This window comes from Primulina eburnea, chromosome 15, assembly GCF_022965805.1.
Source record: "Primulina eburnea isolate SZY01 chromosome 15, ASM2296580v1, whole genome shotgun sequence".
Taxonomy (NCBI): domain Eukaryota; kingdom Viridiplantae; phylum Streptophyta; class Magnoliopsida; order Lamiales; family Gesneriaceae; genus Primulina; species Primulina eburnea.
Window position 1 is genome coordinate 4,021,530 of NC_133115.1, and position 27,149 is coordinate 4,048,678.

The window sequence follows — 27,149 nt, forward strand, 5'->3', positions numbered from 1 at the left end:
CCCTCAACACCACACAATCGATGTTCCTTCGTAGATCTGAAGCTTATCTACTTTTGTTCTTCTTCGCTTTTTCCATCGGACGCCGCCTCTTCCACCATGCGCAGCCAGCAACGCTTCCACTGTGTGTCGCCTCTTCCTCGCCTACCCCGCTAGTTGTTTTCCATGGCTTCCACCGTGCTCCGCCATTAGCAACGCTTCCACCCTGCTCCGCCGTTAGCAACGCTTCTTCCTCGCAACGCTTCCACCTTGCTGCAGGTACAATGAAAACACAACTTTGGATCCCTTTATCTATCTGAAAACCTTGACTTAAATGATGATTACACATTTTGGCTTCATAAAGATGACCAAGAATATATTCATGACTTGGTACATGACCCATGCTCACAAACATTGAATATGTGCTTGTTAAAAATTTTCATTACATAATACTGTTCGATTCTATGTCATTGATGTTTTAATGTCTTCGATTATTGCTGGTGCAGGTGGACCTTTAGATTTGTACAATGATCACCATATTTGCACCAACTTTAGAATGTTTATTGATGAAGATAAAGATCAATGTGTGAATTCTCAGAGTTTTTCCAGATTTCTTGGTTTGCTAAAATATAAGGAGTGAACTGGTACTTGTTGATATGATCATAAGATTGTTTAAGAAGTGCATAGGGAGCTATGATTTAAATTGTTTTCATGTCTTTGTGGTTTGGAAGCCCTATGTGCAGAACCTTTCTTCAAACCGATAATTTGCCTCAAATTACTAGGACTCAATCTGATTTAATCCTTGTAGAGTATGGAAAATAAAGAAAGGGACAGTTTAATCCTTTTAGGAAATACTCATATTTACCATATCGCACATGCTGCTTTCATGATTGAGTCGAAAAGATTTGTTTATAGCAAAGCTAACTTGCTAAGATGGTAAATTTTTTTTTTTCGTGTTTTACATTACTCTACTGCAAAACTTTAAATTTATTCATGCTTAGTATTTACTTTATCTGAAAATGTTTTTAAAATTTAGGTGAAAACGTATGTTGTTTTTGCTGGAAAAAACCTGGTGTTTATGATAGTTGGGAAGAGGCACAAGTGCAAGTAAATGGATTTCGTGGGGCTTCCTACAAGGGATATTACAGTAAAGCAGAGGCATTGAGAGCATTTGATGAATATATGGAAAAACATTATGCCGCTTCAAGTTCGACGTCCACTGAAAGTTCGACGTCCACTGAAATTTCAACGTCCACCAAAAATTCTAGTAGAAAAGCCAAACATAACGAAAGAATTGCTAAATTGATAGCTGCTCAGGCAGACCTAGCCCGTGAGCATTAGAAAAATGCCTTAAAAATGATTGAGATTTCTGAAGAGCTCAAAGCAATACTTGAATCTATGAAAATTAGTGATGATGTCTAGTGTTTATTGCTTTTGATATGTTGGCTTAGTTTCTTAATGTACTAATGAGATTTTTATTATGTTGTTTCTTAGTTGTTTCTCAATGTACTAATGAGATGTTTTTTATGTTATTTCTTATGTTGTTTCTTAGTTGTTTCTTGATCTGTAAATGCATCATGTGGTACAGTTCTGAAAATGGTGTTTTATCGCATCTGAAAATGTGAGAATTTTTCATCATGTTGTTTCTCCTTTTTGAAAATGTGAGAATTTTCAATTGACATGAACATGTTTGGATAACTTCGTGGTGGTCATTGTTACAAAGTAGCGAATTAAGAAAATATTCAGGGAAAATAAACTTTGCAACAAAAAAAATTACAGACAATAAGGAACAATTGTGAAACAGAAGGCAATCTCTGATGTCCTTTATAACTCGGCCACGGCTTTGGATTCTTTTCAAACTATTTGCTTTTGGATTCCACCCAATCTTCCTTCAATTCTCATGACCAAATCCCTAAACAACGTAAATTTAATTTAATCAAATATAAAATTTTAAAAAATACCTATTTGATATTTATAACAATCCTAACTTTATGTCCTTGTGATGTAGGAGGAGCCCCAAACGGATAAGAATGTAAATTCATTTGAGAAGCTTCAAAAAAATTAGTATAACCTTCCTGCATTTTCATGACAAAATCTCTAAACATCGTAAATTTAATTTAACCAAATATAAATTTGTAAAAAATACGTATTTGATATTTACAACAGTTCTTACTTGATGTCCTTTTGATGTAGGAGGAGCCCCAAACGGATAAGATGGTAAATTCATTTGAGAAGCTTCAAAAAACCTACCTGGATTTTAAATATAAAAAAATATGTAATACAAATATGCATATAATTATGGAAAAAAACTAAGTTACCGTTTGACTTGAATATTGTATTTGGTCATTGTGCCCAGATACAGATGAAAATTGCGGGGATGCAAACTGATTTTGCGATAGTGAGTGTATGAAGTTTATTTCCCGTGTTTTGTTGCCATCTTCTGAACATTGCCCTCTTTTTTTTATGTTATTTCATGTAGCACATTCAAACCAATATAAACATCAACTAGTAGATAAAGTGTATAATATGATCATGTAGATGAATACCTTTTTTGCTCGTATGATCCTAGTGTCGTGTAATATTTGCATTTGTAATCCCTTTCGCTTTTGCGGTAAGAGGGTTACGAATGCATACTTCGCCTATTTGATCTTCACTCGGATCATCATCACACCGCTCGTTTATACTCAAATTCTGTACAAGGTTGGAGATTTCATCTTTTGCGGTGTCAACCAATGTATGTAATGTTTTTCTCGCACACTCATAGGGTTTGCTCAATGGACTTAGATCATATACCGATCTCATTATTTGGTTGACAAATTCCATCTGAGAAACATGAGCACCACCATCACCATCAATGCCACTTTCTTGCAAATCGGTGTTAACTCGACTTTTTATATTCTTCATCCATCTCCTCAAAATATAGCACTTGGGTATAACAGTAACATCCATGCAATTAAACACCATCAAAACATGTTTACACAAAATCCTCATTGTCTCAAACTTACAATAACTACACTTTATTTCACGACTTTGCTTATTGAATAACACATGCCTAACCATTGAGTTTTCATCATGAGATTTTACTTTGATCTGAATCTAATTCCAATAATTGCCAAAACAGGCTGGTGGTTCAAGAGATTTACAATTCAAAGAATTCACCATTCAATTTCAAATAACTGATAAATAGAAATTGTATAAACATCAGCAACATGAATCAACAAAGGATTGTTTTTCAAAATCTGTGGAGGCTTACCGTGACGACAACGATTATCCTCTGTCTTCTCTTTCGACTGCCAATTTTTCTGAATCTTTGTATAATTAAGCACAAATTCATACAAAGAACTCATCTTATTGCCTGTTTTTTTTAAAACCATATTCGTGACTTCGCTCCTGGAAGTAGCCAATAGTCTCGCACTGAACTTACCATTACTAAAATCAGTCGCCTATTTTTTCCTTATTATGTACATCTCATTCAACCTACTTATGACCATCCAAATTATATGTATCAATCATGTATTTCCATGTTGCCTCAAATTCATATTCAGATTCACAACAATTCATACATTTATACCACAACTTCTTGAAATTTGAATCACCATTTAAACTACCAAAGTGTGAAGGAGCATTCTGATTTATATGTCATTGACATAACCGGTGATGTGAATCTGGGAAAACCGTTTCAATGGCATTCATCATGGCTTGACAATGATATGAAAAGATAGTTTGCGGTTGGTTTCCATTCATAGAATCAAGAAATATTGTAAACAACCATTCAAAAGAGCTTTCGGTCTCATGTGACATAAATGCCAAACCAAACATAACATTTTGCATATGGTGATTGATACCAAAAATGGAGCACAAATCAAATTATACTTATTTGTTTTGTAGGTTGTATCAATCGACAATATATCACCAAAAAAATCATAATCAACAGCACATCTATAATCCCTAAAGAAAAAGTTCATCAATCTATCGTCCTCATCCAACTGAACGTTCCAGTAAAAGTAATTCTCCTTATTCTCCTTATCTATAAAATATTTAATAAGCGCAGTGGCATCTCCATTCTCAACTTTTGTATGTTTTTTCAGTCGACTCATATGATCATATGCATAATTTCTGATAAAACCTAAATTTTCTATCCCACATGCTTCATGTTCCATAAAAGAAACAACATTGGAGACAAATATTCCAGCATTTACCATGGCTTCTAAAGTCGATTTTTTTTGCATGTGATATATTGTGTGCCGATCTTAACTAGTGATTTTGATCAGATGCAAACATTTCATGGTTATGCTCCTCCACAAATCTACTCACCCGCTATTCACTTTCTTTTTCCCTTGCGATCTTCAATTTCGCTTTACAGTTAGTTTTAGTGATCAACTTTTGATAAACTAGAATCCTTTTACTAGAATTTCTTTTGTCTTTTGAACATTCACATGAACAGATAAATTCTTTGGACTGAAGTTCATTAGTATGAGAAAAACATCGTTGGTCACCCTTCCTCACATTAAAACCTTTGGCATGTGCATATTGACAATATAATAAATAGGCATCTTCCAAACTATTCACAACCGTATCCACTAGTAGTTTACTCTTCAAAACATCAACAACCGAATTTTCATTTTGTACCTCGAAGTTTTCAACCACGTGTTGTTCAGTTTGCTCGTCATCTTCTTGATCATAGTTTCCGTCCAACTCCTCAAGTGAAATTGGCTTGTTATCTTCCATATTCCAACTATGCAATCTGAAAAAACAAAAGGAAATAAAAAATAATGAATAATACCAGTTATTTATACAATGAACGATTTCAATAAAACAACACATTGCAACCACTTCTATAAAATCATCTACTACATCTTCTCAATGCCTTAAATATGCTGTCCCAAAATAAAAATAATTTATTCGCTGATTCCAATCACAGACACTTCTTAGTTTACTTTTATACAAAATATATAGTCAAAATTTGAAGTTTGAGTATTTAAAAAAATATTCACAGCCGACTCCCCTTTTTCTATGCACAAAGAAGCGTAAACAATGTACAGTCACAAAGAAGCGTAAACAAAAAAAATCAGTCTGATGGCGAATCGGAATGCCATGAACATTAATCCGTAAAAAAAAACTCACCTTTAATAGAAGCTGACGTCGTAACCGGTGGGAGGGAAATGGCGGCGAACGATGGATGCTTTTAGAGGAGACAAACGTTGAGGGAGAAATGTCTGGGAACGAGGAAGAAGTGTCCGTAAAAATTGTCGCACACTCCTTGTAGGAATTCTCGCACACTCATTGTAAAAAAACCCACCTTTAAAGGAAGTTGATGTCCCAATTTTTAATCAATTGAGCAACGTTGGAGGTGTCGACTAATCTTTGCCAAGAGACTTCCGTTGAGGAAGAAGTGTCATGGAGGGGTACATTATGTGTATTAAGGAGGTGAACGGCAGAAGAAGAACAAAGGAGAAACATGGTAGTCTACAATTCCAAAATAAAAGATGTACGTGGGAAGTGAAATTTTGAATTATTGGGCCAAACCCTAACCATAGTTATGACTTTTGTAATTTATTTATTTTTTTTGGTTATTTTTTGTTTAAAAATAAAAAGGAAGAAAAATTCCACGTGGCACAATTTGTGTAATGCCCGAGAATTAATCACTGTCAATCAAAGATTATTTACTTATAATTTAACGTGATTATGAAAGGGCCAACTGAGACATGATTTAAGATAATGTGCGGCCATTTATTCTGAATTTTAGAATGTGTTGCCGAAGCAACACCGCACCCGCGCCTCAAATTACACCGCACCCGCGGTGAGGAGGCAGTAGGGTATGCTATTTTTACAGAATGATCACCGCACCCGCGGTAAGAAACATAGCGCACCCGCGGTCGTGCTTCGGGAAATTTTATGTATTGGTACAGTAGGGTCACCGCACCCGCGGTCCTGAAGTTACCGCACCCGCGGTGCAACGTGTTTTGCAAAAATCGTGCCACCTCGCTGTATGCATGCCTTGATATATATATATATATATATATATATATATATATATATATATATATATATATATATATGTATCATTCCTTCGAATTTAGAAGGAAAGAAAGAAAAAAGAACGAGAAAGGCTTGTAAAATCCTTACGCCTTTATATTTTGATCCGTCCGTTCGATTTGAAATCTGACTGCAGTATTGTGCTCCTATCAACGTAGGCTACAACTGGACGTAAGTTTTACTACGTTTTGACATGTTTTGGAATTATGCTATAGTCAGAATTGAATGGAATTCATATATGATGTTCTTGACATGTTAGACATCGTAGAATCGAAGTCGGATTGAGAAACGGACTGTTTATGGAATTGTTATGAATTTTTAGGGTATATTGATTTATACCAGACAGATTTGAATTGTGATTGGATTACAGATTGTATTGGATATGGGTTATGGATTGCAACTGTGATTTGAGGATATTGTATTGACGGGGATATTGAAATTGTACCGTTATGCCGTTGATTTTGAATTAAATCCAGATTGATCAGATTGTTAGTGATTTGAAAGGTATATTGACATGAGATTATTGATATTGTCATTGCCAGACAGACTGTGAATTCAGGACTTCGACTGAGCCAGAAACCGACGAAAGAAAGGTATAAGTCAATGTGGTATTGGGAGATCGACTGAGTCGGTTTAGACTTGAGTTTACCTAAATCACATACTTTAATTTATTGCATTGATATTTGCATTGATTTGACTGATATACTTGTTCTCTTGAGTTATAGATAACAGGTATTAGACGAGTAATCTTGTGACAGAAGTGCCTGATAGTGGTGGGATCGCCACGGGCACATTGCACGATGTCACATGATAGTATAGAAATCTTGGGACGGAAGTACCTGACAGTGGCGGGATCGCCACGGACACATTGCACGATGTCTCAAGATGAGATATTAGCGATAGAGCTACAGTCCATGACGGTTAGGTCAGGACACCGGATGTTTGGTTATATCGAGTAAATAGTTTGGAATTCTTCTATTACGGAATTCGATATAGGAACACCATATTTGGTTATATCGAGTAATGGAATTACTGTTCCTTCTATTACGGAATTCGATATAGGAACACCACATCTGGAAACCGGGATCCCTAGACTAGGATTGAGTCTAGTCTGAATGATAGAGTTATGAACATTGTCGACAGTCTATGATTGTTTATGTTTCAGATTTTGATACATATATTTGTTACCTGATTACATGCTTTATATTTGTTGATATGATTGCATGTTTCGTTGATTTATACTAAGATTTATTCTCACCGGAGTTATCCGGCTGTTGTCTTGTCTGTATGTGTACATGACAACAGATGGGACAGGATCAGGGTCCAGGAGATGAGGAAAGATCGTGATTAGAGTGGAGGCTCCGGACTTGGATTAGAGATAGGGTTGGACACTTGATATTAGCTGTTTAAACCTTAGTTGAATAAATGTATGTGGTACAGAATTTGTACTTTTATATACTGAGAAGTATATATGTATGTTTTATGTCACTACGTTCCACATTTAAAAGAAAAAAATTTAGACCATGTTTTATAATTGATTAATTAGTCCCAATGATGATTAAGAACTTGATTAGCGTCCGGGTCCCCACAACATGTGGTATCAGAGCTGATAGATCTTTGAGACTGAGATAGGAACTAGTGAGCGAGGTAGTAATGTGTTTTCTTTCCTGCTTTTGATTGCTAGCATGATTTACTGCTTTATAATGCATGTTTATCTGTTTATCTGACTTGATTTGAAAACATGTATTATTGAGAAGGAATCAGAGCCGATTCTGGATCAGCAGTAAGATGATCAGAGGAGCACTGAAATAGAACTTTGGTTTGGGGTTACTAATCCTTTTGATTTCATATATGCCTCCGAGAAGAATGCCAGAACAGGGGAGTACCTCGAATCCTCCCATGGATGTGACTCCTACACCAATGGAGAAACTGTTGAAAAGGTTTCAGTCATTTCATCCACCGAATTTGAAAGGTACGGAGAATTCCGTGGAATGTGAAAGTTGGTTGGACGATATTGAAATGATGTTCGAATCGTTGGAGTATACTGATGAGAAGAGGGTGAAACTGATCGGACACCAACTGCATGACGTTGCTAAAAATTGGTGGATTACGACGAAACGGGCATTGGAACAACGAGGTACGGCCATTACCTGGAATGTGTTTAAGTCTGAATTTTATCTGCGGTTCTTTCCAGTATCTTATAGGAAGGACAACGGAGCCGAGTTTGCAAACTTGAGACAAGGCCAGTTAAACATTGAGGATTATATGTCTAAGTTCTCTACACTGCTCCGATTTGCTCCCCACGTAGCTGAACATGAGGAGGCCGTTGCGGACCAGTTCATAAATGGCCTGAATCCTGAAATCTTTACCTTGGTGAATACCGGGAGGCCAAACAATTTCACCGATGCCTTGAACAGAGCCAAGGGAGCCGAAGCAGGTTTGATGAGACAGAGAGAGGCTTCGTTTGTGCTTCCAGTACCGGGACAACAACAACCACATCCTCGATTTGAAGGTGGCAGCAGCAGTAGCAGGAAGAAGGATTTCTTGAAGGCTAGAGGGAAGCAATTCAAGAAATCGGGAACTAGCTCGTCCAGTTCAAGCGGCTCGAGACAGATTAGTCAGGGCCAGAGTTATACAGGACCGTACTGTAGCACTTGTGGAGGGAGGCATTCCACAGAGCAGTGCCGAGGACTGGTTGGCAGCTGTCGTATTTGTAGACAGCAAGGACACTTTGCCCGAGTGTGTCCCCAGAGGAGTGCCCAGGGATCACAGGCAGCTGAGTCATCAGGATCAGTAGCTCAGGCAGGTAGACGACCATTTGCCGTGCATACTTTTCAGCCAGCACCGTCTTCCCAGTCACAGCAGAGGCCAGGAGGGGGCCAGACAGTGAGCCAGCCTCCGAGACAGCAGGCCAGAGTTTTTCCTTTGACCGAGGAGGATGCACTAGATGCACCTGACGATGTAGTTGCAGGTAACTGTTTTATTTATGGTTATCCTGCATATGTATTGATTGATACTGGTGCATCTCATACCTTTATTTTGGAGAGATTTGCATTAATGCACACATTGCCTGTTGAGTCATTAGCCACTGTAGTATCGGTCACGTCTCCGTTAGGAACAGGTTTGATATCAGTAAAATCTGTTAAATCGTGTATACTGCAGTACGATGGGCATACGATTGAGTTAGACTGTATTGTGCTTGGTTTATCTGATTTTGACTGTATTGTCGGTATCGATATGTTGACCAAGTATCGAGCTACAGTCGATTGCTTCCATAAGATAGTTCGATTCAGACCTGAGATGGCTGAGGAGTGGAAATTTTATGGTAAGGGTTCTCGTGCTAGAATTCCTTTGATATCTGCAATGAATATGACTCGATTATTGCAGAAGGGAGCGGATGGATTCCTGGTATATTCAGTTGATTTACTGAAATCGAGCCCATCATTGGCGGATTTGCCAGTGGTATGTGAGTTTGCTGATGTCTTTCCAGATGAGATTCCTGGATTGCCTCCGATTCGAGAGATAGACTTCAGCATTGAGTTAATGCCAGGAACAGTTCCGATCTCGAGGGATCCTTACAGGATGGCACCGATCGAATTGAAAGAATTGAAAGAACAGTTGGAGGATTTACTGGCCAAGGGGTATATCAGACCGAGTGTATCTCCTTGGGGTGCTCCAGTACTGTTCGTAAGGAAGAAAGACGGGTCGATGAGACTTTGTATCGACTACCGGCAGCAGAACAAGGCAACAGTAAAGAATAAATATACATTGCCTCATATTGATGATTTGTTTGATAAGTTGCAGGGTTCATCTGTATATTCCAAGATCGATCTGAGATCTGGATACCATCAACTGAGAGTCAAGGACTCTGATATATCTAAGACAGCATTCAGAACCAGGTATGGACACTATGAATTTATTGTCATGCCATTTGATTTGACGAATGCACCGGCGATATTTATGAGATGGATGAACCGCGTCTTTCAGAAATATTTGGATGATTTTGTTATCATATTCATTGATGATATATTGATTTATTCAAAGAATATGATTGAGCATGCTGATCATCTGAGGACTGTGTTGAGAATTTTGAGGGCAGAGAAACTGTATGCTAAATTGACGAAATGCGAGCTTTGGCTGAAACAGGTTGTGTTTTTGGGTCACATTATATCGGGAGACGGTATATCAGTTGATCCCAGTAAGGTTTAAGCCGTGATTAGTTGGCCGAAACCTATATCTGTGCCAGAGATTCGCAGTTTTATGGGTTTGGCAGAATATTATCGTCGATTCATTAAAGATTTTTCGAGTATTGCCAAACCGATTACACAGTTGACTCAGAAAAATGCTCCGTTTGTTTGGTCTGAGGAGTGTGAGACCAGTTTTCTTGAATTAAAGAAAAGACTAACCAGTGCACCCGTATTGATTATCCCATCGGGTACTGGTGACTTTGTTGTTTATTGTGATGCATCTCACCGAGGATTGGGTTGTGTTTTGATGCAGCGGGGGCATGTGATTGCTTATGCCTCGAGACAGCTGAAACCCCATGAAACTCGTTACCCAATTCATGATCTTGAATTGACAGCCATTGTCTTTGCATTAAAGATATGGCGGCATTATTTATACGGTGAGAAATTCGAAATCTATTTTGATCATAAAAGCTTGAAATATCTGTTTTCGCAATCAGAGCTGAATATGAGACAGCGGAGATGGCTGGATTTACTGAAAGACTTTGATTGTGAAATCAACTACTATCCGGGGAAGTCCAATGCAGCAGCAGATGCGCTGAGTCGAAAGGTATGTGCACTATCCTTATCGACGATAGGTGTCTCGAATTTGATACAAGACTGCTGTTTGTCTGGATTAGTTTTTGAAACATATTGTCAGCCTCTGAGATTACATACGATTCAAGTTGAACCAAAGTTGATATTGAAAATCAAAGAGGCACAGAAAGTTGATCAGAACGTACAGAATTTGATTGCAATGGTCAGAGCTGGTCATCAATCGGAATATCAGGTTCGGAATAGTGTTTTGTATGTGAATAATCGTATTGTTATGCCCAATGTTTCAGATTTGAGACAGCGAATACTTTCAGAAGCGCACAACAGTCGTTTTAGCATTCATCCTGGTGGCAGGAAAATGTACAATGATTTAACGGCACAGTATTGGTGGAAACAAATGAAATCTGATGTGACTGAATTTGTAGCCAAATGTCTGAATTGCCAACAGGTGAAAGCTGAAAGAAAGAAACCAGAAGGATTGTTACAGAGTTTGTCCATTCCTGAATGGAAATGAGATCACATTTCCATGGATTTTGTGACGCACTTACTGTAATGCCCGGAAATTTAATCCTAGTAATCTAGAATTATTGATTTATAATTTGATATGATTGTGAAAGGATTAATCGGGACATGAAATAAGATTAAATATGACGGGTGCAAGTGTTGGACAGAAATAGTGGCGCCCGAGCGGTAAGAAATGACCGCCCGAGCGCCAAATGTGTAATCCGGAAGAATTGGACAGAAGATGCCGCGCTCGAGCGGTAGTTTATCACCGCCCGAGCGCCAGTGCGCGACATGCCGAGTGCTTGGACAGAATGTTCGGCGCCCGAGCGGTAGTTTTTGACCGCTCGAGCGCCGCCTGAATTGTATGGAAATGAGCCACGTTTCTTTAACCGAGCAACTTGTAATATATATACGTTTATCCTTCACTTTGAAGATTCAGAAGCAAGAATAATCGAGAAAAGGGTTCTGTTTTTGTGTTGAAAATCCTTACGTCTTTTCTGAGAAATCCGTCCGTCAGAATTTGAATCCGACTTCAGTACTGTAATCCTATCGACGTAGGCTACACTTTGACGTAAGTTTTGCTACGTTTTGACATGCTTTGAAATTATGTCATTGTCAGAATTGAATAGGATTCATATATGATGTTCTTGACATATTAGACATCATAGAATCGAAGTCAGATTTAGAAACGGATTGATTCTGGAATTGTTATAAATTCTTAGGGTATATTGATTTATACCAGACAGATTTGAATCGTGAATCGATTACAGTTTATATTGGATATGGGTTATAGATTGTAATCGATAGATGTTGAGATGGTATTGACGGGAATAGTGAAATGATACTGTTATGCCGTTGATTTTGAATTAAATTCAGATTGATCAGATTGTTATCGATTTGGGAGGTATATTGATATGAGATTATTGATATTGTGATTACCAGACAGACTGTGAATTCAGGACTTCGACTGAGCAGGAAACCGAGACTGCAACGAAAGGTATAAGTCAATGTGGTATTGGGAGATGGACTTGAGTCGGTTTAGACTTGGGTTTCCCTAAATCACATACTTTATTTTATTGCATGGATATTTGCATTACATTGATTAATGTACTTGTTCTCTTGTATTTAGATGACAGGTATTAGACAAGTTATCTTGGGACAGAAGTGCCGGATAGTGGTGGTATCGCCACGGCACATTGCACTATGTCTCAAGATAGGATGCTAGCGATAGAGCTACAGTCCTTGACGGTTAGGTTAGGACACTGGATGTTTGGTTATATCGAGTAATGGAATATATTACGGAATTCGATATAGGAACACCATATTTGGTTATATCGAGTAAAGGGTATTGGAATTCTTCTATTACGGAATTCGATATAGGAATACCAGGGCACTGGTTATATCGAGTAATAGAGATTATGGTTCCATCCTTTACGGAATTCGATATAGGAATACCACATCTGGAAACCGGGATCCCTAGACTAGGATTGAGTCTAGTCTGAATTATGATTGATGTCGACAGTTTGATTTGATATTGTTTATGTTTCAGATTTTGATACATATTCATGTTACCTGATTACATGCTTTATATTGTTTATATGATTGCATGTTTCATTGATTTATACTGGAGATTATATTCTCACCGGTATATCCGGCTGTTGTCTTGTCTGTATGTGTACTTGACAACAGGTGGGACAGGTCCAGGGTCGAGGAGATGAAGAGCTAGATCGTGATTAGAGTGGTGGCACCGGACTTGGACTAGATGTAGGGTTAAACACTTGACTTTAGTTTTAAACCCTAGTTTGAATAAATGTTGAAATACAGGATTTGTATTTTATATACTGATATGTATATATGTTGTATGTCACTACGTTCCGCATTTTAAAAAAAAAATTTAGACCCTGTTTTAATTGATTAATTAGTCCCAATGATGATTAAGAACTTGATTAGCGTCCGGGTCCCCACAGTTACCGAGATCCTCCCGAGGTTGTGATGCCATTTGGGTCGTGATTGATCGATTGACCAAATCTGCATGTTTTATTCCATACAAAATGACATATAGATATGATCAGATGGCCGATATTTATGTCAAAGAAGTTGTTAGATTGCATGGAGTGCCGAAGTCAATTGTTTCAGACCGTGATCCTCGGTTTACTTCACACTTTTGGCAGAGTTTGCAGCAAGCTCTTGGTACGAAGTTACATCTGAGTACCGCATATCATCCTTAGACTGATGGACAGTCAGAACGAACGATTCAGACATTGGAAGATATGCTGAGAGCTGTAGTGCTTGATTTTAGCACTAACTGGCAAGATGCATTGCCACTTTGCGAATTTTCGTACAACAATAGCTCTCAAACGAGTATTGAAATGGCTCCATTCGAAGCGTTGTACGGAAAGAAATGCAGATCCCCTCTTTATTGGGATGATATCTCTGAAGTTCCTGAGACTGGACCTGATATGATCAGAGATATGACTGAGAAAGTGAAATTGATTCAAAAGAAAATGAAGGCAGCCCAGGACAGACAAGCCAAATATGTCAACCTCCGAAGACGACCGTTGGTATTTGAGGTAGGAGACCGAGTATTCCTGAAGATTTCTCCTTTCAGAGGTGTTTTCAGATTTGGCAAGAAAGAAAATTGTCTCCAAGATATGTAGGTCCTTATGCAATTCTCGAAAAGATAGGAGATCGTGCCTATCGACTTGCCTTGTCGCCTTCATTATCAGGAATACATGATGTTTTTCATGTATCTATGCTGCGGAAGTATCTTCCTGATGATTCTCACGTGATTCAGCCAGACGAGACCGAACTAGATGAGACATTGAGTTATGTTGAAAAACCGATCCGGATTATCGATCGTAAAGAAAAACAGCTCAGAACAAAGACGATTCCTCTTGTGAAAGTTCAATGGACTCGTCATGGTACTGAAGAAGCAACTTGGGAGACTGAATCAGATATGAGACAAGAATTCCCAGAGTTGTTTCTATAATGTAAATTCTTATACAGTTCTGTATATACTCCTTATTGATACGAATGAAATGCCTGTGATTTCGAGGACGAAATCGTATCTTATGGGGGGGAGAAATGTAATGCCCGAGAATTAATCACTGTCAATCAAAGATTATTGACTTATAATTAACGTGATTATGAAAGGGCCAACTGAGACATGATTTAAGATAATGTGCGGCCATTTATTCTGAATTTTAGAATGTGTTGCCGAAGCAACACCGCACCCGCGCCTCAAATTACACCGCACCCGCAGTGAGGAGGCAGTAGGGTATGCTATTTTTACAGAATGATCACCACACCCGCGGTAGAAAATGGAGCTCACCCGCGGTGTTTGAGCGCACCCGCGGTAAGAAACATAGTGCACCCGCGGTCGTGCTTCGGGAAATTTTATGTATTGGTACAGTAGGGTCACCGCACCCGCGTCAGAAACGGGACCGCACCCGCGGTCCTGAAGTTACCGCACCCGCGGTGCAACGTGTTTTGCAAAAATCGTGCCACCTCGCTGTATGCATGCCTTGATATATATATATATATATATATATATATATATATATATATATATATATATATATATATCATTCCTTCGAATTCAGAAGGAAAGAAAGAAAAAGGAACGAGAAAGGCTTGTAAAATCCTTACGCCTTTATATTTTGATCCGTCCGTTCGATTTGAAATCTGACTGCAGTATTGTGCTCCTATCAACGTAGGCTACAACTGGACGTAAGTTTTACTACGTTTTGACATGTTTTGGAATTATGCTATTGTCAGAATTGAATGGAATTCATATATGATGTTCTTGACATGTTAGACATCGTAGAATCGAAGTCGAATTGAGAAACAGGACTGTTTATGGAATTGTTATGAATTTTTAGGGTATATTGATTTATACCAGACAGATTTGAATTGTGATTGGATTACGGATTGTATTGGATATGAGTTGTGGGATTGTAACTGTGATTTGAGGATATTGTATTGACGGAGATATTGAAATTGTACCGTTATGCCGTTGATTTTGAATTAAATCCAGATTGATCAGATTGTTATTGATTTGAAAGGTATATTGACATGAGATTATTGAAATTGTCATTGCCAGACAGACTGTGAATTCAGGACTTCGACTGAGCCAGAAACCGACGAAAGAAATGTATAAGTCAATGTGGTATTGGGAGATCGACTGAGTCGGTTTAGACTTGAGTTTCCCTAAATCACATACTTTACTTTATTGCATTGATATTTGCATTGATTTGACTGATATACTTGTTCTCTTGAGTTATAGATAGCAGGTATTAGAAGAGTAATCTTGTAACAGAAGTGCCTGATAGTGGTGGGATCGCCACGGGCACATTACACGATGTCACATGATAGTATAGAAATCTTGGGACGGAAGTACCTGACAGTGGTGGGATCGCCACGGGCACATTGCACGATGTCTCAAGATGGGATATTAGCGATAGAGCTACAGTCCATGACAGGTTAGGTCAGGACACCGGATGTTTGGTTATATCGAGTAAATAGGATTGTAATTCTTCTATTACGGAATTCGATATAGGAACACCATATTTGGTTATATCGAGTAATGGAATTATTGTTCCTTCTATTACAGAATTCGATATAGGAACACCACATCTGGAAACCGAGATCCCTAGACTAGGATTGAGTCTAGTCTGAATGATAGAGTTATGAACATTGTCGACAGTCTATGATTGTTTATGTTTCAGATTTTGATACATATATCTGTTACCTGATTACATGCTTTATATTTGTTGATATGATTGCATGTTTCTTTAATTTATACTGGGATTTATTCTTACCGGAGTTATCCGGCTGTTGTCTTGTTTGTATATGTACATGACAACAGGTGGGACATGATCAGGGTCCAGGAGATGAGTAAAGATCGTGATTAGAGTGGAGGCTCCGGACTTGGATTAGAGATAGGGTTGGACACTTGATATTAGCTGTTTAAACCTTAGTTGAATAAATGTATGTGGTACAGAATTTGTACTTTTATATACTGAGAAGCATATATGTATGTTTTATGTCATTACGTTTCGTATTTAAAAGAAAAAAATTTAGACCCTGTTTTATAATTGATTAATTAGTCTCAATGATGATTAAGAACTTGATTAGCGTCCGGGTCCCCAAAATTTGAGTGTATTCAGGCAGTGCCTGTTGATGTACAATCGAATTCCGAAAACATATAACGAAAAAGATGATTTGGACTAAACTTTCTGGTACCAAAATACAATCCCAAGAAATGGAAAAGCAAACACAGAACACTAAAGTCTTTACTAATTCTTTATTTGTTATGTAACCAATTTGTACCAAGATACGTTGGCCAAATCTTCAAGTTTTGACTCGAACTTTCATCAGATCAAGAAAAAATCTAAAACAAAATCTTCGATCATAGCAATTGAGTGTTGATGAACTCTCAAAGATTTGACTCCATTTTTCTTATAGAAGTTTCCAATTCTCTAAACACTTGCCGCAGCTATCTTTGAGCTTGAGGGATCATAGTTTCAGGTTCATCATGCTCGAGTCCAAAACTGAGAAGTTCAAATTTTGGACAGCTAAAAAATTAATAACTGAGTTATTTTCATTCATCTCTTTTTTATTTTACTTATTTAAAACTGAAGTAAAAAATATAGAATGTCAAAAAAAAAAAGTAAGTGTGAAATACTTGATGACGTGATTAATGTAAAGTAATCATTAATAATTTGACAACTTTTCTGACATAACCAGCAAAATAAGGTTAATAATGAGGATTTTGAACTTTGTAATTCATTTTCAGAATGATTTTTTCTGTTGGATTTGACAAGGAAATATTTTTTAAAATATCTTTCAAAACATAATTGTTTTATCTTTTTTTATTTTTTTTCATTAACTATGAATGAAGATTATATTAATAATCAATCAATTAATTAATAATAGTAATGAAATTATCTATTTTAATTAAAAAGCCAAAAGGAACCAATGATCACTCTATAACCCGCACAAAGAAAAACTTCAACATTGTGCTTGAATGCATAAAAAATAATGTTTGTACTTTAAATAAATGGAATTGGAATTTCAATATTGTAATGCCCGATAATTAGTCACTGTAATTAATGAGGATTGATTTATATTCTCATTTGATTATGAAGGGATTAATCGAGATACCGAGAAACGTATTTGAAAATGGAATTATGAAAAAATATGGCATGGAGTACCGCACCCGCGCTCAGGAAGACACCGCACCCGCGGTTCATGGACAGAAACTTGGGGCAAATTCCAGTAGCCTCACCGCACCCGCGGTAAGAAACACGACCGCACCCGCGGTGCAGGACCGCACCCGTGGTCGTCGAATTTCAGAAAATGAAAGTGCTGCCGAAGCATGAGCGCACCCGCGGTCTTGAAGCTACCGCACCCGCGGTGCAACGTGTTTTGCGAAAATTGTGACACCTCATGACATGCATGCATTGATATATATAAACTGAAATTCCTTCGAAATTATTCAGCAAAAATCAGAGAAGAAGAGGGAAGTTTCTGAAAATCCTTACGCCTTCTACGAGAAATCCGTCCGTCTGATTTTGAATCCGACTTCGGTATTGAGTTCCTATCGACGTAGGCCTGATAGTGGTGGGATCGCCACGGGAACATTGCACGATGTCACAAAATAGTATAGAAATCTTGGGACGGAAGTGCCTGATAGTGGCGGGATCGCCACGGCACATTGCACGATGTCTCAAGATAAGGATATTAGCGATAGAGCTACAGTCCATGACGGTTAGGTCAGGACTCCGGATGTTTGGTTATATCGAGTAAATAGGATTGGAATTCTTCTATTACGGATTTCGATATAGGAACACCATATTTGGTTATATCGAGTAATAGGATCAGAGTTCCTTCTATTACGGAATTCGATATAGGAACACCACATTTGGAAACCGGGATCCCTAGACTAGGATTGAGTCTAGTCTGAATTGTAGAATTGTAATTATGTTTCAGATTTTGATACATATTACTATTACCTGATTACATGCATTATATTTGTTTATATGATTGCATGTTTCGTTGATTTATACTGGGATTATATTCTCACCGGAGTTATCCGGCTGTTGTCTTGTATGTATGTGTACATGACAACAGGTGGGACAGGATCAGGGTCCAGGAGATGAGGAAAGATCGTGATTAGAGTGGAAGCTCCGGACTTGGATTATGATGTATAATAGGGTTGAAACACTTGACATTAGTTGTTAAACCTTAGTTTAGTTGAATGCATACAGTACAGGACTTGTATTGTATTTTATACTGATATGTATATGAGTTTGATTTCACTACGTTCCGCAATTTTAAGAAAAAAATTTAGACCATGTTTTATAATTGATTAATTAGTCCCAATGATGATGAAGAACTTGATTAGCGTCCGGGTCCCCACAACAAGTGGTATCAGAGCGATAGATCCTTGAGATTGAGATAGGAGTTAGTGAGCGGGGATAGAATGTGTTTTCTTTCCTGCTTTTGATTGCTAGCATGATTTACTGCTTTATAATACATGGTTGTCTATTTATCTGATTTGATTTGAAAACATGTATTATTGAGAAGGAATCAGAGCCGATTCTGGATCAGCAGTAAGATGATCAGAGGAGGACTGAAATAGAACTTTGGTTTGGGGTTACTAATCCTTTTGATTTCAGATATACCTCCGAGAAGAATGCCAGAACAGGGGAGTACCTCGAATCCTCCCATGGATGTGACTCCTACACCAATGGAGAAACTGTTGAAAAGGTTTCCGTCATTTCATCCACCGACTTTGAAAGGTACGGAGAATTCCGTGGATTGTGAAAGTTGGTTGGACGATATTGAAGCGATGTTTGAATCTTTGGAATATACTGAGGAAAAGAGGGTGAAACTGATAGAACTCCAACTGCATGATGTGGCTAAACACTGGCGGATCACGACGAAACGGGCATTGGAACAACGAGGTACGGCCATTACCTGGAGTGTGTTTAAGTCTGAGTTTTATCTACGGTTCTTTCCAGTATCTTATAGGAAGGATAAGAGAGACGAGTTTGCAAACTTGAGACAAGGCCAGTTAAACATTGAGGACTATGTGGGTAAGTTCTCTACACTGCTCCGATTTGCTCCCCATGTAGCTGAACATGACGAGGCCGTTGCGGATCAGTTCATAAATGGCCTAAATCCTGAAATCTTTACTTGGTGAATACCGGGAGGCCAAACAATTTTACCGATGCCTTGAACAGAGCTGAGGGAGCCGAAGCAGGACTGATGAGGCAGAGAGAGGCTTCGTTTGTGCTTTCAGTATCGGGACAGCAACAACCACCTCCTCGATTTGAAGGTGGCAGGAGCAGTAGCAGGAAGAAGGATTTCTTGAAGGCTAGAGGGAAGCAATTCAAGAAATCAGGAACTAGCTCGTCCAGTTCGAGTGGCTCTAGACAGACCGGTCAGGGCCAGAGTTATACAGGACCGTACTGTGGTACTTGTGGAGGGAGGCATTCCACAGATCAGTGCCGAGGAGTGGTGGGCAGCTGTCGTATTTGTAGACAGCAAGGACACTTTGCCCGAGTGTGTCCCCAGAGGAGTGCCCAGGGATCGCAGGCAGGTGAGTCATCGGGATCAGTGGCTCAGACAGGTAGACGACCATCTGCCGTGCATACTTTTCAGCCAGCACCGTCTTCCCAGTCACACCAGAGGCCAGGAGGGGGCCAGACAGTGAGCTAGCCTCCGAGACAGCAGGCCAGAGTTTTTGCTTTGACCGAGGAGCAGGCACTGGATGCACCTGACGATGTAGTTGCAGGTAACTGTTTTATTTATGGTTATCCTGCATATGTATTGATTGATACTGGTGCATCTCTCCAAAATAATCTCATACCTTTATTTTGGAGAGATGCACACATTGCATGTTGAGTCATTAGCCACTGTAGTATCTGTCACGTCTCCGTTAGGAACATGTTTGATATCAGTAAAATCTGTTAAATCGTGTATACTGCAGTACGATGGGCATACGATTGAGTTAGACTGTATTGTGCTTGGTTTATCTGATTTTGATTGTATTGTCGGTATCGATATGTTGACCAAGTACCGAGCTACAGTCGATTGCTTCCACAAGATAGTTCGATTCAGACCTGAGATGGCTGAGGAGTGGAAATTTTATGGTAAGGGTTCTCGTGCTAGAATTCCTTTGATATCTGCAATGAATATGACTCGATTATTGCAGAAGGCAGCGGATGGATTCCTGATATATTCAGTTGATTTACTGAAATCGAGCCCAGCATTGGCGGATTTGCCAGTGGTGTGTGAGTTTGCTGATGTCTTTCCATATGAGATTCCTGGATTACCTCCGATTCGAGAAATAGACTTCAGCATCGAATTGATGCCAGGAAGAGTTCTGATCTCGAGGGCTCCTTACAGGATGACACCGATCGAGTTGAAAGAACAGTTGGAGGATTTACTGGCCAAGGGGTATATCAGACCGAGTGTATCTCCTTGGGGTGCTCCAGTACTGTTTGTGAGGAAGAAAGACGGGTCGATGAGACTTTGTATCGACTATTGGGTGCTAAACAAGGCAACGGTAAAGAATAAATATCCATTGCCTCGGATTGATGATTTATTTGATCAGTTGCAGGGTTCATCTGTATATTCCAAGATCGATCTGAGATCTGGATACCATCAACTGAGAGTCAGGGACTCTGATATCTCTAAGACAACATTCAGAACCAGGTATAGACACTATGAATTTATTGTCATGCCATTTGGTTCGACGAATGCACCGGCGGTATTTATGGGATTGATGAACCGCGTCTTTCAGAAATATTTGGATGTTTTTGTTATGATATTCATTGATGATATTTGATTTATTCAAAGAATATGATTGAGCATGCTAATCATCTGAGGACTGTGTTGAGAATTTTGAGGACGGAGAAACTGTATGCTAAACTGTCGAAATGTGAGTTTTGGTTGAGACAGGTGGTATTTCTGGGACATATTATATCCGGAGATGGGATATCAGTTGATCCCAGTAAGGTTGAAGCCGTGATTAGTTGGCCAATACCTACATCTGTGCCAGAGATTCGCAGTTTTATGGGTTTGGCAGGATATTATCGTCGATTCATTAAATATTTTTCAAGTATTGCCAAACCTATTACTCAGCTGACTCAGAAGAATGCTCTGTTTGTTTGGTCAGAAGACTGTGAATCCAGTTTTCTGGAATTGAAAAAGAGATTGACCAGTGCGCCTGTGTTAACGATTCCTTCAGGTACTGATGACTTTGTCGTGTATTGTGATGCATCTCACCGAGGATTGGGTTGTGTTTTGATGCAGCGGGGGCATGTGATTGCTTATGCCTCGAGACAGCTGAAACCCCATGAAACTCGCTACCCAATTAATGATCTTGAATTTGCAGCAATTGTCTTTGCTTTGAAGATATGGCGACATTACCTCTACGGTGAGAAATTCGAAATATATTCTGATCATAAAAGCTTGAAATATCTGTTTTCGCAATCAGAGCTGAATATGAGACAGCGGAGATGGCTGGATTTACTGAAAGACTTTGATTGTGAAATCAAATACTATCCGGGGAAATCCAACGCAGCAGCAGATGCGCTGAGTCGAAAGGTCTGTGCACTATCCTTATCGATGATAGGTGTCTCGAATTTGATAGAAGACTGCTGTTTGTCTGGATTAGCTTTTAAAACAGATTGTCAGCCTCTGAGATTGTATACAATTCAAGTTGAACCAGAATTGATATTGAGAATCAAAGAGGCACAGAGGGTTGATCAGAACGTGCAGAATTCGATTGAAATGGTTAGAGCTGGACATCGATCGGAATACCAGGTTCAAAATGGTATTTTGTATGTGAATAATCATCTTGTTGTGCCGAATGTTTCAGAATTGAGACAGCGGATACTGACAGAGGCACACAACAGCCGATTTAGCATTCATCTGGTGGCAGGAAAATGTATAATGACTTGAAGACACAATACTGGTGGAAACAAATAAAAGAGGATATTGCTACATTTGTATCGAAGTGTCTAAATTGCCAACAGGTGAAGGCTGAAAGAAAGAAACCAGGAGGATTGTTGCAGAGTTTGTCCATTCCTGAATGGAAATGAGATAACATTTCCATGGATTTTGTGACTCAATTACCGAGATCCTCCCGAGGTTGTGATGCGATTTGGGTCGTGATTGACCGATTAACCAAATCTGCATGTTTCATTCCCTACAAAATGACGTACAGATATGATCAGATGGCCGATATCTATGTCAAGGAAGTGGTTAGATTGCACGGAAGTGCCGAAGTCGATTGTTTCAGACCGTTATCCTCGGTTTACTTCGCACTTCTGGCAGAGTTTGCAGCAAGCTCTTGGTACGAAATTACATTTGAGTACCGCATATCATCCACAGACTGACGGACAGTCAGAGCGTACGATCCAGACATTGGAGGATATGCTGAGAGCTGTAGTGCTTGATTTTAGCACTAATTGGCAAGATGCATTGCCACTTTGCGAATTTTCGTACAACAACAGCTATCAAACGAGTATTGAGATGGCTCCTTTCGAAGCGTTGTACGGAAAGAGATGCAGATCCCCTCTTTATTGGGATGATATCTCTGAAGTTCCTGAGACTGGACCTGATATGATTAGAGATATGACCGAGAAAGTGAAATTGATTCAGAAGAAAATGAAGGCAGCTCAAGACCGACAAGCCAAATATGCCAACCTCAGACGACGACCGTTGGTATTTGAGGTGGGAGACCGAGTATTCCTGAAGATTTCTCCTTTCAGAGGAGTTGTCAGATTTGGCAAGAAAGAGAAACTCTCTCCACGATACGTTGGTCCGTATGAGATTCTTGGAAAGATAGGAGATCGTGCCTATCGACTCACCTTGCCGCCTTCATTATCTGGAATACATAATGTCTTTCATGTATCAATGCTGCGAAAATATCTCCCTGATGATTCTCATGTGATTCAGCCAGACGAGATCGAGCTGGATGAGACATTGAGTTATGTCGAGAAACCGATCCGGATTATCGATCGTAAAGAAAAACAGCTCAGAACAAAAACGATTCCTCTTGTGAAAGTTCAATGGACTGGTCATGGCATTGAAGAAGCTACTTGGGAAACTGAATCTGATATGAGACAAGAATTCCCAGCATTATTTCACTGATGTAAATTTTATTCGACTTTTAATTACATTCTCTCTTAATGATATGATTTGACTATCTGTGATTTCGATGACGAAATCGTATCTTAGGGAGGGAGAAATGTAATGCCCGATAATTAGTCACTGTAATTAATGAGGATTGATTTATATTCTCATTTGATTATGAAGGGATTAATCGGGATACCGAGAAACGTATTTGAAAATGGAATTATGAAAAAATATGGCATGGAGTACCGCACCCGCGCTCAGGAAGACACCGCACCCGCAGTTCATGGACAGAAACTTGGGGCAAATTCCAGTAGCCTCACCGCACCCGTGGTAAGAAACACGACCGTACCCGCGGTGCAGGACCACACCCGCGGTGCAAACAAGACCGCACCCGCGGTCGTCGAATTTCAGAAAATGAAAGTGCTGCCGAAGCATGAGCGCACCCGCGGTCTTGAAACTACCGCACCCGCGGTGCAACGTGTTTTGCGAAAATTGTGACACCTCATGACATGCATGCATTGATATATATAAACTGAAATTCCTTCGAAATTATTCAGCAAAAATCAGAGAAGAAGAGGGAAGTTTCTGAAAATCCTTACGCCTTCTACGAGAAATCCGTCCGTCTGATTTTGAATCCGACTTCGGTATTGAGTTCCTATCGACGTAGGCTACAACTGGACGTAAGTTTTACTACGTTTTGACATGTTTTGGAATTATGATATTGCCAGAATTGAATGGAACTCATATATGTTGTTCTTGATATATTAGACATCATAGAATCGAAGTCAGATTATGAAACGGACTGATTATGGAATTGTTATGAATTTTTAGGGTATATTGATTTATACCAGACAGATTTGAATTGTGATTGGATTACGGATTGTATTGGATATGGGTTATGGATTGTAACTGTGATTTGAGGATTTTGTATTGACGGGGATATTGAAATTGTACCGTTATGCCGTTGATTTTGAATTAAATCAAGATTGATCAGATTGTTATTGATTTGAAAGGTATATTGACATGAGATTATTGATATTGTCATTGCCAGACAGACTGTGAATTTAGGACTTCGACTGAGCCAGAAACCGACGAAAGAAAGGTATAAGTCATTGTGGTATTGGGAGATCGACTTGAGTCGGTTTAGACTTGAGTTTTCCTAAATCACATACTTTACTTTATTGCATTGATATTTGCATTGATTTGATTGATGTCATTGTTCTCTTGAATTATAGACAACAGGTAGTAGATGAGTAATCTTGTGACAGAAGTTCCTGATAGTGGTGGGATCGCCACGAGAACATTGCACGATGTCACAAGATAGTATAGAAATCTTGGGACGGAAGTGCCTGATAGTGGCGGGATCGCCACGGCACATTGCACGATGTCTCAAGATAAGGATATTAGCGATAGAGCTACAGTCCATGACGGTTAGGTCAGGACTCCGGATGTTTGGTTATATCGAGTAAATAGGATTGGAATTCTTCTATTACGGAATTCGATATAGGAACACCATATTTGGTTATATCGAGTAATAGGATCAGAGTTCCTTCTATTACGGAATTCGATATAGGAACACCACATTTGGAAACCGGGATCCCTAGACTAGGATTGAGTCTAGTCTGAATTGTAGAATTGTAATTATGTTTCAGATTTTGATACATATTACTATTACCTGATTACATGCATTATATTTGTTTATATGATTGCATGTTTCGTTTATTTATACTGGGATTATATTCTCACCGGAGTTATCCGGCTGTTGTCTTGTCTGTATGTGTACATGACAACAGGTGGGACAGGATCAGGGTCCAGGAGATGAGGAAAGATCGTGATTAGAGTGGAGGCTCCGGACTTGGATTATGATGTATAATAGGGTTGGAACACTTGACATTAGTTGTTAAACCTTAGTTTAGTTGAATGCATGCAGTACAGGACTTGTATTGTATTTTATACTGATATGTATATGAGTTTGATTTCACTACGTTCCGCATTTTAAAAAAAAATTTTAGACCCTGTTTTATAATTGATTAATTAGTCCCAATGATGATTAAAAACTTGACTAGCGTCCGGGTCCCCACAAATATGGTGTTTGGAAAAAAATTAAATGTAATTTGGATTTTTATTTGATAATTAAAAATAATATTATTTATATTAAAAAAATTGTATCGCTTATATTTAAAATTATTATTTTTATAATAATATTTAAATAAATATTCATAATTTTTTTTATCAAGGAAAAAAATTATTTTGAGCATAAAAAAAATTATTAAATATTTTTTTATGAAATGGAAAATATAAAATTTATTAAGATGAAATTAAAATAAAGTTCCTAAATTTGATAAACTAGGTTTTTTAGTATTAAAAAATAATTTTTTTTAAAAGAAACTTAATAATTCGTTCAGACCATAAATACTTGTCGAAATTTGATTCCAGGCAAAAACTTGTGTGAGACGGTCTCACGGGTCGTATTTGTGAGACGGATATCTTATTTGGGTCATCAATGAAAAAGTATTACTTTTTATGCTAAGAGTATTACTTTTTATTGTGAATATGAGTAGGGTTAACCCGTCTAACAGATTATGATCCGTGAGACGGTCTCACATGAGACTCACTCTTGATACCAATACTTTATGTATTTAATATACTATAATCGTGTGAACTAATAACATAAATTCGGGATAAATGATATTTTACAAAAATTTTGAAGAAGATTTAAAATTTACGAATAAGTTATCTAAATTTAAGGAAAATTTATATTTTTAGTTATATAATTTTATTATATTTTATTCATATAATATTATTTTAGTCATGTATGATACGAATTTCAATTACAATTTGATTTTTTAAATTTTTGACAATTTTAATGTTTTTATTTGAAAATAATTACAGTACCTTTCAACGTCACATTCCCATTGCGCCTCAGTTCTATCAAAGGGACAATTAAAAAAGTAGGAGTGAGAAAGAAGTTATTTAAAAAATGAGGACTCTGACTTTTTTTTTAAGAAACAAGGAGTTGACTCCTGATTATAATATTAGTCGTAATTAAATTTTTAACTTAATCAATTAATTGTCTTTTTCTCTTTCTTCTCGGTCGACACACATATTTCTCAATTAAAATTTACGAACCATCTATCATTCACCCAGAAAAATTGGTCGATCAAAATTAAATTGGTCGACCAAGAAGACTCTTCTTGGTCGACCAAGAAGAAATTTCTTCTTGGTAGACCAAAGGACCAACATCTTGGTCGACCAAGAAGAAATTGGTGTTGGTCGACCAAGAAGAAAATTTCTTCTTGGTAGACCAAATGGTGGTATTCTTCTTGGTAGAAAGGACCACCATTTGATCTACCAAAATTTCTTCTTGGTCGACCAACAAAATTTTTGGTCGATCAATAAAATTTTGGGTCGACCCAAAAGATTGAAATTTTGGGTATGCTCAAAAGGCTAGAACTTTGGGTCGACCCAAGTTTGTACATAAATGCTACTTTGTCGACCCAAGTTAAATATGTGTTTCATATGTTAAATCATGTAATATTATGTAATGAAATTGTGATTCATATGTTAAAATATGCAATATAGTTGTGAAATTATGATCTATATGTTAAAGCATGTAATTGTTATTTTTATGTTAAAACATGTGATTCAATTGAAATTGTGATAACATATAATTGTGATTTTTATGTTAAAACATATAAT

General features: G+C 38.1%; 1 protein-coding gene and 1 long non-coding RNA gene across 2 annotated transcripts; one reads left to right on the forward strand and one right to left on the reverse strand.

The window, feature by feature from the left end:
* LOC140814863 (uncharacterized) lies at positions 1-1,217 on the forward strand. The gene is made up of 3 exons (XR_012114185.1): positions 1-366; positions 483-912; positions 1,013-1,217. It is a non-coding gene; the product is annotated as an uncharacterized lncRNA (long non-coding RNA).
* Positions 1,218-2,541: 1,324 nt separating this feature from the next.
* On the reverse strand, positions 2,542-2,967 carry LOC140814416 (uncharacterized). The gene has a single exon (XM_073173386.1). The coding sequence runs from the start codon at positions 2,965-2,967 to the stop codon at positions 2,542-2,544; it is 426 nt and encodes a 141-aa protein (XP_073029487.1).
* Between the last annotated feature and the right edge of the window lie 24,182 nt (positions 2,968-27,149).

Bases quoted from the DNA above. Each gene is read 5' to 3' on its own strand.
- LOC140814416 (XM_073173386.1), bottom strand. From the start codon at position 2,967: ATGAGGATTTTGTGTAAACATGTTTTGATGGTGTTTAATTGCATGGAT.